Here is a 12,512-nt window from a genome sequence, read left to right on the forward strand (position 1 = left end):
AAGACATATTGATCCTTATACATTGCCTATTTCGGCAATATTAGAATTTCTTTCTCAGCTGTTCAGTCAGGGGTCAGCTGCAGCAACCATTAAAGTGCAACTGGCAGCGATTTCTACCTTTCACATTGCTAATGAGCCCAACCTTATGGCCCATAGGCTTTGTAGGGCCTTTCTGAAAGGGACAATGTTACTCTGACCTCCAGTCTTTGATCCAGTAATGTCATGGGACCTCAATTTTGTATTACAGAAGTTCACCTCGACTCCCTTTGAGCCCGCAGCTACGTGTGACCTTAAATTCTTGCCATGGAAGACAATATTCTTGACAGCCATAACTTCTGCTAGGCGGGTCTGTGAGCTCCAAGCTTTATCAATTAAACCACCTTATTTGCTGTTTTCACAAAGACAGGGTCTCCTTAAGAACCAATCATTCCTTTATTCCAAAGGTTGCTTCTGTTGTCAATATCAACCAATCCATTGAGTTGCCTGTGTTTTTTCCTGAATTTTCTAACAAGGCAGAATTTAAGTTTCATGGACAAAAGATTTCAGGAAATCAGATCAACTGTTTGTCTCATTTTCAGACACTAGACTTGGGGTTCCTGTTTCTAAAGCAACTTTGTCTCGCTGGATTTCCAATTGCATCTCATTTATTTATGCTTCCAATGGCAAAGAATTACCCTTTAAAGTGAAGGCTCATTCTACACGATCTGTGGCTACCTCTACTGCATTTCAGGCTATGATATTTGTGCTGCAACATGGGCTTTGCCTCATACTTTTATTAGTCACTACAAATCAAATCTGGTCTCTAGAGCCAGATCTTCCTTTGGTTCCACAGTGCTCAAGAGTATTTTTCACTGAGCCACCCAAGGTCAAGGTGCTAGGGATGCTGTCCCAGGGGTAAGAATGAAGGTGAGATTGGACTACATAACCTCAAGAAGTTATGTACTCACCATAACGTTCGATGTATGTAGTCCATCTCGCCTTACATTCTTACTAACCCCCCCCCTCCTACCCCCTCCTTGAGGACCTGGACGTATAGTCTCTAGGTGTCAGTAGTCCTTTCTGTTGGGGTTGTTCTTCTTCTCAGTGTGTGTGTGTGTGTGTGTGTGTGTGTGTGTGTGTGTGTGTGTGTGTGTGTGTGTGTGCGCTTGCAGCAAACAAGATCTGGGGAATGGGCCTGTTGCATGATGGGATACCTCTTAGCACGAGCCAATTGAAGACTTTGAGCTAGAACCCAGGGGTAAGAATGTAAAGCGAGATGGACTACATACATTGAACATTATGGTGAGTACATAACTTCTTGTTTGCAGCGTTTTCCTTTTTTGCCATCAGGTTGTACTGCCTTCATGTTCTGTCATTTTGATCACAACTTGTCTGTGCTTCTGCTGTTCTGATAGCAAACTTGTCCAGTCTGCTTCTTATAAGAATAGCTAAAGGAAGAACATCAAAGATCAGAATATTAATTTTACAAAAAGGTGTAACTTTTAGGATCACAGAATAAGAAAAGTCAGTAAGGGGTTTAGATCCTGTATTACAGTTTCTGTATGTGCTCCAGATCGGAGTCCAAGCTGAATTCTGTTTCCGCAAATCAGAAATGATCTTTCTGGTGTTGTTCTGTCAGGAAGTACGTAAAGATGTTCAGAAGTGTGTTTTTCATAAGACATCCCTTGAGGCTCCTTATTTTGCCATTCATTTGGCACATGACTACCCTGTAAACAGATTCCAAGGGATTTTTCTAATTGCTGCAGCATATGCTCTAATCTGTAAATGGCCCATGAGAGTACTACATGATATACCTCTGTGTTTTAGATATAAGTACACAAAACAGCAGAAATCCCTCACTAACAAGTGACAGCCGCAGAGCTTCTCTTAGAAGGCAGTATTTGCCTTAAAGACTGAAATCCAGTGCTACTAACTGAAGCTAAGGTTATTTCACATAGCTCTGTGAATTTTAACAAGGTTTTCCATCCATTAGGATCAAAACAGAACAGTTAAAAGAAACACTGTACCAGCTGACAAGTGGTTATTGTTGTGGTTGTAAGGAAAACTTCTGAATTCGTTTCGAAAGCATCTTTGCACAACATGGACCTGCCATCCACAGTCCTTGAAGGGATCATCTTCATTGTGTTATCTGTGATTGGCTTGCTTGGCAATGGAATACTAATTCATTTCACAATGAAAAGCTTTGTGGGACGCGTGCGAGCATCATGTGCAGTGCTTTTCTGTCTTGGCGTTGTTCACATGCTCAGGATTTTGGTGGTGAACATACTGAGTGTGATTTACAGTGTTGGTGGTGTAAGGATATTTGATTCTGCTGGGTGCAAGATTTTCAAGTTTACCTCTGCTGTCACAACCACTATCTCAATCTGGCTAACCCTCTACTTGGCTTCATTTTATTACTTGAAACTCAGTCATGTAGTCCACCCTCTAAGTGTAACACCCACAGTTAGCTGGCGTAACAGACATCTGCTGGGACTCTTTTCTCTTTGTGTAGCTGGCCTTGCAGTCTATATTCCTATTTTAGTTTATAGTGAAAAAGTCAATGATTCATTCCTGGCAAACATTACCAGTAGTCAGAAGCACGCCAGTTTGGTCTATGCTGCCTGCCAGGTTAGGTATACCAGTCACAAGCTAGAGCTTATCTATGGAACTGTGCTGTTGCTTTCCTTTGATTTGGTTCCACTAGCAGATTTTGTTATTATTAGCATTCGAATAGCACTGCTGTTGTGGCAACATCACAAAGCCAGCTATGGAGACATCTGGATTGGAGCTGACAAGACAGAGACAGAAGTTTTCAGAGCAAGTAAACTTTCAGTACTTCTAATGGGTCTTGCAGCTTGCCTGTGGATTTCTCATTTTATCTTGTATCACTACCAATCTGAACTGAGCTCCTGCTATTTTATTCCTGCCATACTCGCAGTACTGTCCTGTAGCTATTCTTCATTAAGTCCTTACATACTCATTATAGTAAATTACAAGGTGAGGGAAAAGCTGAAAGACCTCTGCTGTTGGCATTCCATGAGGCAAGCCAAAACCCAAGCTGTTACTGTTTCAGCTTCTCCATATTCAGAATGACATGATTTAAGACAAAACTGTTAGTTTTAAACACCAAACAACTCTTGAATGTTTAGAGAAGTTGTGCAGAGGTACACTTTTTTGGCCACAGTATACATTGTGGTGTAAGACATACAGTGGACTGTTGTGTAGCGGCTGCCAGAATTGACTAAGCATGCTGAGAGTTGGGTATGGGGGCTGGTTGTATGTCTGGAGACATGGAGAAGAAATGTCCAGTACTGCATGTTCCATTCAGCACCATTCTTGGAAGTGCGTTTCTGTAACTGAAACATTACATTTCATCATGAATAGTGGACATTGCAGTTAAGATGCCCATTATCTGGTAAACAGTTTTGTGTAGTCACGAGGAACCTTATTTGCAATGCCCTCTAATTTAAAATATTCTTTTGTCCTCTTAGACAAAGAATATCAAAACATATGCAAAGAAAGAGACAATATATCCTGTATCAGCACTTAATGCAAAATATATTGCGTATGTTAACAGCAAGCAAAAAAATAAAATAAAATAGGAAGGAAAAAATGTTGGTAACATAGTACACAGATATAGCTGAATTATATTTTGAACTTAGTATCTCAGAAAGATAACAGTTATATACTGGTTATAGTAGCATGAATTATATGCTACCAGTTCATAGTATGTAGTTTTCCTTTTTTTTGCATAACTACCTCTGTGATAAGCAGTATGTTGCTTGGTTTGTGTTTGACTGTACCACTGAACATGTTCAATTTTGCTGTTAGCATCTCTTTGGTCTTATCATTTCCCTCTTGCTTTCTTGATTCTAGAGTTCACATATTATTTGTTTGTGTTGTGATGTAAAGATATGATAAGCAAGCACTTTACCTTATTCAATCCCACAGTATTAATAATATATGTATTCGATGTGGCAAGTTGTTTAGTTAATATAGCATGTTCGGTGTGCTTTGCAGAAATGCTGCTGTGTACATGTAGAACAATGCTGTTTTCACAATCGATCATTAGAACATAATAATACAAATGCTGTTACTGTGTTGTTCTATTTTGTGATTATTTTGAATGCTTTATCTTCAGTGCTAATGTTCTGAAGTACATTATTTGAGAATCATATTTGTTTTTGGTGAAGGAAAGAGTATCGCATTAAAATATGTTTAGGAATTAAGGCATCTTTTGTTGCAGGCGACTGCACCCAGATGCCTGCAGGCTGTTGATATTTTACTTTTATCACATTTCTTCTTCAAATTAACTAAAGCACAGAAAATAAAAGTGGTGTTAACGATGCTTGTAAACAAATATACTTTGTATGTGTTTATGCTGAGGTGAGTGACTTTGGACACCAGTACTTGGCTTTCTGTATCGAACATGGCTTTATTGGCACCATGTGTACAGCTTCAAGATACACCTGCTAGACGATGCATTCTTCTTCTTTGTTGATTGTCAAAAAGGGATTTCTATATCAAAGGGGGTGTAAAAACTTGAATCAAAAAGACTGCATAAGTACATTCTAAGGCACTCATTGGTGTTGGTTTGCACAGTTTGTTAGCTGCAATTTAAATTTTTTCAAATATTTCTTTGTATAATAATAATAATTTATTGGGGGTGAGAGGCAGATATGTATGTTAGTGTGACCTGTGTTGTGAGACCTCCTTCTGCAGTCTCAGCACTCTTGTGGAGACTGGCACATAGTGTGAGGCTGAAAAAGTCATATATCTATGCCAAACATGAGTTATTCAGCTAATAGAGGTGCCTGTCACTGAACTGAATTGCCTGTGGATACTTGAAGCCTTACCTGTTCTTGGGATTCAACTGGCTACATCCCAGCAGTGGACCAGTGTGCCACAGCTGAGATTGTCAGATATTACTCTAGTTTTTTATCTGCTGTATGCTGGTGTCTCAGAATAGGTCCTTGTTTCTCAGTTTGAGGTACAGGCTGTAAGTTAACAGGAGAGTTTTCACTGCTAACTTCCTGGGATAAATCACTGAGCATGTTCCTGTGTCTTCACAGGAAGGCATATACAGTGGGGAATACTGCTTCCTGTTAAAGCATGTCACACTCTGCTTGGGTGGTAATGTTCTTTATGTCCCACCACAAGCCAGTAATTTACAGCTACTGGACAGTACTGAAGTAATTACTATCATTTTTTTCCACCATAAAAAAATAAACATATCTAATTAATTAATTTATAGTGTAAGTAATTCCCTGCTGCAGAAGAATTATATTTTAATGTTATTAGTCAATTCTGTTTTAATGCAAAAACTTACTTCTCCTCACTGATCATGCGTCTCAACTGTCCATATTTTTGCCTTATGATTTTGGCCTGTTTGTCATGAAATTTGTTTTTTCTGGCAAATCACTGACTATTGAAGTTATTAAATAATGACACACATTTGAGTTTCAGACTTTATATCCTTTTGAAAATGCACCCTAACATCAAACCTGTTATTCTAGCAACTTTCTGAGTTTATAAGATCAATATTTAAAATCTGGCCCTATTTTTGTGCATTTATCCCCCAGATATTTTAGGCTTTGCCCAGATTTCTTGCACTAAGAGGTTGACAGGCATGTCCCTGATGTAAAAAGTTTTTCTTTCTCTTTAGCTGCCATGGTTACAGAAGCTCCATCTGTATTACTGCTGTGTATTACACATTTACCGTACATTGCTGAGCTGTTGCTCCCTACTGAAAGGCATCAAGTGCAGTGACATGGAGTGGGAGTGGAGTTTGTATAATGCAAGCTGATAATGCCATTGTATAATAGTGGTACACCGTGGCAAGGTTCTGAGTAATTCTTATCTTCTCCCATAATGCCATTGTATAGTTCATAGATTCATAGGTTCATACTAGGCTATCTGCCCTAGGGTATTTATAAGCCTAGCCAGAGTGTGTTTGGCTTTCGCCACCCATTTTAAATGAATTTTGCTATGCCCTTTTTCGAGGTTAGTATACTGTGCCTCTGTCTAACAGTGACACAGAAGTGATACCCGGGGTAAACCTACTATCTCCCATCCACTCATCAAGATTCCTCTTGAAGAGAGTCAATGAGGGACTCTGCCTAACCTGGACTGGGATTTTATTCCAGAGTGAAGGGAGCCTCTGGGTTATGAATCTGTCCCTCCAGCATGTCCTATTTATTTCATTGCTGAGGTTCAAGTCTCTCGAGCGTAGCTCGATGGGATTTGGATTTTCTGAGGTGCAGCATGTCCATTAATTCCGGGTTGGACATGGCTTTATATGTCAGGCACAGATCGCCTCTGAGCAGGTGGTATGCCACTGAGTAGAGCTGGAGTTTCTTTAACCGGGCAGCATATGGCATCTGTTTGAGCCCTTTGATCCTCTTGGTGAAGTACTTTTGGGGTCTTTCCAGTTGCTGCAGGTGTCTGGTAAGGTACATCCCAAAAGGGGCATTGTACTCAATTATGGGCCTGATGAGGGATGAGTAAAGAGGCACGATGACCTCCCCTGATCTAGATGTGAATTCCTTCATGATTAGGTGGGCTATATAAAATGTTTTTCTAACCACTTTGGCCACGTGGTTGTCAAATGAGAGATTGCTATCAACTTGGGTCCCCAGGTCCCTAATTACTTCGTCCGTACTTAATGGATTACCACCTATGTGGTAATTTGTGGGCACTTTGTTTTTTGCCATAGGGGATGACTATACACTTTTTGGCGTTTAGCTTGAGGCCATGGCTCTGGCACCTGTTGTCTGTTTCTATGAGGCCCTTTTGTAGGATGCTTGTGTCGGCTGGAGAGTCAATTATGGCGCCCAGTTTGCAGTCATCTGTGAACTTGTTCAGCCACAGTCCTTCCGTGTTAGCCTGTACCTCCGAGAAATATATACCGAACAAGAGAGGTCCCAGGACTGAGCCTTGTGGGACGCCACTTGTAACTGGTTTGGAGTCTGACATGGCTCCAGCAATTCTAACCATGTGGGTTCTGTCCTTGAGCCAGTTTGCAACCCATCTAGTTTCATAGGGGCTTATATTTAAGCTGGTGATCTTATCTATAATGCCCGAGTGGGGTATTGTATCGAAGGCTTTTGCAAGGTCCAGGTAGGCTGTGTGGACCACCTTCCCCTCGTAAATAGCCTTGGTGACTGTTTCAAAGAAATCGACCAGGTTTAAGAGGCAGGATCTGCCCTTAACAAAGCCGAACTGGTAGGATCCAGTGTCTGTAGGTCCCCAATATCTTTATTTATGAGGTCCATGATGATCCTTTCCGTAGCTTTGCAGAACAAGCTAGTCAAGCTTATGGGGCGATAGTTTCCAGGATCCGTTGAGGCACCACCTTTGTGGAGAGGGACCACTGTTGCTGTACGCCACTCTTTGGGTACATATCCTGTAGTAAGGCTGAGATTGAACAGTAGTTTTATGTTTGGGCTTAGTTCTTCTTGGAGTTCATGTAGGACGCAGCCCGGGACACCGTCTGGTCCCATTGATGCTTTGTTTTTTGCTTTGGAGAGGGCGGCTCTTACCTGAGCATCTGAGATGTCAGGGGGGCAGCACTGTGCTGGGATAGATTATTTGCCCTTTTGGTGGGGAAGGGGGGGAGAAGTTTGCACTGAACCTGTCAGCTAGGATGTTGGCAATGTCTGTGGGTTCGGTGTATTTTTTGTCATTTTGGACTAATTCTGAGCATATCTGGGAATTCCCACCCAGGTTCCTAACATAACTAAAGAAAGCCTTGTGATTATCCTTAGTGTCCTGTGCAATTTTTCTCTCGAAGCTGGCCTTAGACAATTTTATGAGTGCCCGTAGTTTTTTGCTAATACTGATCAGAGATGCCTTCCCTTTTTGGGATTTTGCTCTATCATGTAGTAGCTTCCTCCTTCTATTGTATAGTTTGTTTATGGCTGGGGTCCACCTGACAGGACGCCTAACTTTGGAGGATTGGGTCTTGGTTTTATTTGGGATTGCATGATCCATGCATTCCTGAAGGTGTTCATAGAATGTGTTTATAAAGGATTCTGTGGTCTGGACCGTATTTTCCACAGGCCCGGGGGCTTTGAAGGATTCCACCTTGGTTTTGAGGAGTGTGAAATTTGCTTTAGAGAAGTTTTTCACTGTGGTTTTCTGGGCAGGGGCTGAGGTCGGGATGTGAATATCTAGTGAGATTAGGTTATGGTCTGATCTTACCAGTGAGGGATAGACTTCTGTTCTGGAGCATAAAGTCCCCATGTTGGTGATGATCAGGTCCAGTATGTTTTCCCCTCTTGTGGGAGTGGCAACAAGTTGTTCCAAAGCATTTGAGTTTGGGCTAGGGTGTTGGAGCTAGAGTAATGCTCCCAGTCTATGTTAGGGTAGTTGAAGTCACCCAATATAATGGTGTTTGGAGAGACCTTCATATTTTCCAGTGTTCTCAGGAAGGCCGAGTGGGGTTCCTGGGTTTGGGAGGGTGGTCTGTAGCAGGCTATAAACTGGAAGGCAGTTTTACCCACTGTTAGTTGCACATGGATAGTCTCTGATGCTTCATGCTGTGCCACCAACCTGGAGGTGTGGGTATCTTTGACGAATATTGATACTCCCCCTCCTTTTGTGGTTCGGTCCAAGTTTAGGGGCCGAAAAACATGGTATGAGGTATAACCTGGTAGTGCTGGGGTGATCTCGGGAGTCTTGAACCAGGTTTCTGTTACTGCACAGATATCGATGTTCTCCATGCTAAGGAGAGTTTTGAGTGCATGCATCTTGAGGTTTAGACTTCTGGCGTTGAGTAGCATTACTCTTAGTTTCTTATCCCTTGTGATACCTATGGATGTGGGTTTGTCTTTTGAGCCTTGCCTAAAAAAGGCACTATGGGGGTGGCAAGAGCCTTTGCCAATATCCGAAAGCCCAGGGGTGACAGGTGCAAGCCGTCCCTAGAGAAGCATCGTGGCTTGTCGAGCATGTCATCCCAGGCAGACAGGCATTGGATCCCCTTTGAATGACACCAATACTTAAGCCAATTGTTGAAATTGATCATCTTGCCTTCGTATTGTGGCATCATTCTTGGTGAGGGTAAGATGCTACTCAAGGTCAGGGTCATACCGGCCTGGTCTACATGCTCAGAGAGCTCCTCTATGTCTCTTTTCTTGTAGTCCAGGGAGGTACATCTCAGGTCATTCACACCAGCATGGACAATGACTGAGTCATATTTGTACTTGCCTTGGAGTGACCTGAGTGCTTGTGTTATGTGGCGGATCCTAGCGCCTGACAGGCAGCTCACCGTGACCTTCTCCTTGTTCAGCCTGGTGAGCGGGACATCAGTGTGTCTGACGATAGAGTCACCTATTACAAGTGTATCAGGTGTGTTGTTTAGCCTTAAGGGCTGTGACTGTTCGGCACACTGGCTTTGTGAGCTATGTGTTGCACGTGTTTTGTTTTGGGGTAGCAGTTGCTTGGGTGTCTGCTTTGGAGGTCTCTGCTGCTTAGGCAGAGTTTTATTTAGAGCCTCCGAGTATGTTTTTGTGTGTTTATGTGTTTGGTTTGCTGTCGTGGTAGGTCTATGTGAGACTGGAATTGTAGTGAGTGTGGTTTCCCTCTCCTCCTGACTGGTTACGCCAGTACTGAGTTGAGAGAGCTTAGCCTCCAGTTTGGCTATATGGTTGCATCTCTCACATGTGTTGGAATTTGTTGGGAGGAGGAGAGGGTTGTCTGTGTACATGAGGCAGTTGTAACATTGCCTCAAGATTCCCAGATTCACCAGCTGGACCAGAGAGGAGATTGACAACTGACCTTTGGACATGCTAGAATAGTATTGGGAATTCCTTTATAATTGAAAAAAAGGGCCAATGCGGAACAAAGTACTCAAGGGGAGTTTGTGAGGGTGTAGTGCTTTTAATTTTTTAGTGCTGACTTATATAATTGCTTTAGTGAGCAGGTGCCAGGCTTTAGAGTGGGAATAGGGTGTTTATTATGAGAACTAGATCAGTTCTAAGGGAAAAAGTGAAGACAGACTTTGTGGAGCTGAGAATGGTTTAAACCCAATTAAGCGGTGCTGCCCGATGCTGTGCTATGCGCAAAATCGCGCAAAGCCACGCTAAAGCGGGTTTTATACAGGGGGACTTGAAAGAGCTAGAAATTGGCCCAAAATGGCCAATAGACTACCAGATTCTTGTGCTGGGAACACTCCTCCAGGGATAGATAGGCTGCTTCAAGCTCCCCACTGCCACTGGTGAACAAAGAAGCCTCCCTTTATCCAAGAAAGGAAATGGGCAACACAGGAACTTTCCAAAAGTCCAGAATACAGCAAAGCCTGTATTTGGACTACTCTAGGTCAGTAAAGATGGGAAACAAGGATAATTTTATTTTTTTATTCTTTTTTGCAACAAACAGACTACCAGATTCTTGCGCTGGGAACACTCCTCCAGGATAGATAGGCTACTCCAAGCTCCCCACTGCCACTGATGAACAAATAAGCCTCCCTTTATCCAAGAAAGGAAATGGGCAACACAGGAACTACCAGATTCTTGTGCTGGGAACACTCCTCCTGGGATAGATAGGCTGCTCCAAGCTCCCCACTGCCACTGGTGAACAAGGAAGCCTCCCTTTATCCAAGAAAGGAAATGGGCAATGCAGGAACTTTCCAAAAGTCCAGAATACAGCAAAGCCTGTATTTGGACTACTCTAGGTCAGGAAAGATGGGAAACAAGGATAATTTTTTTGTTTATTTTTTTTTTCTTTTTTGCAACAAACAGCAGGAAAGTGCAGTAAATATGTAACACAGGCTAGCACACTTGAGTGTGAAGCCTCAACAGGTAAATGCAACAAATAGGGCAAACTTTAAAAGTGCAGGTGCAAAAACAACTTTAAACAGTTTAAAACAGTTCAAGAATCAGAAATACTTGCAGTTTAGCTAGATCGGACAGTCGCCCAGGTAGTAGCAGGAAAAAAACACTTATCAGGTTAGCAGTCGCTCTTTTAGCCTCTCTGCTGCTGGCACCACTCTGCAGGACCACGAGGAGTTTGGCTGAGTAGTAACAAGCGCACAAACCATGCGAAAGCGGGTTTTACTGTGGCAAGGTTGTGAGTAATTCTTATCTTCTCCCATAACGCCATTGTATAGTAGTGGTACACTGTGGCAAGGTTGTCAGTAATTCTTCCCTTCTCCCATGGTGTGAGAGGACTTTTAGTTTCCTCATAAGGGAGCATTATGGGTAGAATATGAATCACCTGGTCCATCTATAGTGCATTGGCATGTTATAACAGTGTTGTGTTTGTGGCCACACAAGGTGTCTAAGTTGGAGTGCCATATGTTCTGTTTTGTGGGGTATTGGATGACACAGAAAAAATACAAATGCTTACTCTCATAAGGAAAGCCTATAATGAATGCTGTCCAGTTGGAATAATGACTTGATAGCCATTCTCAACCTTGTTTTCAGTAGGGGCTGTGCAGGTAGATGGTAGGACAGTACATCGACTGACTGCCATGCTTCCATGGGAAGAGAAGCTGGTAAAAGCAGGCATCTGGTGGGGGGGGGGGGGTTCAATGACATCAGTCCCTAGAGCAGGAATAACATGTCAGGCATGTGTTACATACCTTTGTATTACTGTGCCTGGATGCATGTACGTACACACACAATAAATATATATACATACATATATATATATATATATATATATATATATATACATACACATAAACACATACTGCATCTCTCATACAGACACCTATATTTTGATAGCATTTAACTAGGTACTGCTTTACAGCTTAGAGACAGAGGTAAGGATATAAGTAATGCTATGATTAATTCTTCGTTTCTTATGTGGTTTTTAGCCAAACCCTAAGTTTGCATACTCTCAGCTGTTTATTTACAAAAAACAATTATAGTACAGCATGTAACATGCCAACTTCTTTTTTATTTTTCTTCTTTTTAGTCCAGAAACATTGGTTATTAGCTGCATTGCATAACTGTTTTCTGTACCATAACCTCTCACTTTCCTAGCTAGATTCTGTCCTAATCCTGCCTGCAGAGGGACTATGCAACAACATCTCAAGTCAGTTAATAATGAATGATTATGTAGTGCATGGAGTGCAGTGATTACTCCAGATATTCAGAAAAAGACGTATCATTTAAGTACTACTATTGTGAGAGACCCGATCTTAACAAATGTTAATTACCCCCTTCTTATAGTCAGGTCTTGCACTAGGCAGTAAAATCTGCCAGTACTGACCAGTAGAGACAGTGGCAGAATAAAAATCACATTTGTTTCTGCCTGCTGTTCGTACTGGTAATGTGTTGCTCACTTCCTTTTATAAACTGAGAAAGCAGCTAGAGTAACAGGATGTGTGTTCACCTACATTTTTTTGAAGTATATGAAGTCTGAAATTCAAAGTATGTTATTATTTTGTGAATTCAATCCTGAGTAATTTGTTGAAAACTATGGATTTTATGAAGAACAGACCAAAATTATGAGGCAAAAATCTGGACATTCTGCGGAAATCTTGACAGTTGACAGTAATGGCCAGGTGAGTTTAAACATACCAAACT

The 12,512-nt window shown here is 41.8% G+C and overlaps 2 protein-coding genes across 9 annotated transcripts in view; both read left to right on the top strand.

Annotated features, from left to right (window-relative positions):
* Positions 1–12,512, top strand: part of LOC122793060 (synuclein alpha interacting protein) — a 2,145,219-nt gene that overhangs the window by 1,242,390 nt on the left and 890,317 nt on the right. The window lies entirely within an intron of this gene.
* Positions 2,080–3,072, top strand: LOC122792732 (taste receptor type 2 member 14-like). Its single transcript, XM_044060314.1, has one exon. The coding sequence runs from the start codon at positions 2,080–2,082 to the stop codon at positions 3,070–3,072; it is 993 nt and encodes a 330-aa protein (XP_043916249.1).

Source organism: Protopterus annectens, chromosome 2.part0 (genome assembly GCF_019279795.1).
Source record: "Protopterus annectens isolate FY-2018-M chromosome 2.part0, PAN1.0, whole genome shotgun sequence".
Taxonomy (NCBI): domain Eukaryota; kingdom Metazoa; phylum Chordata; order Ceratodontiformes; family Protopteridae; genus Protopterus; species Protopterus annectens.

Excerpts from the sequence above, each read along its gene's own strand:
- LOC122792732 (XM_044060314.1), top strand. The coding sequence starts at position 2,080 with ATGGACCTGCCATCCACAGTCCTTGAAGGGATCATCTTCATTGTGTTA.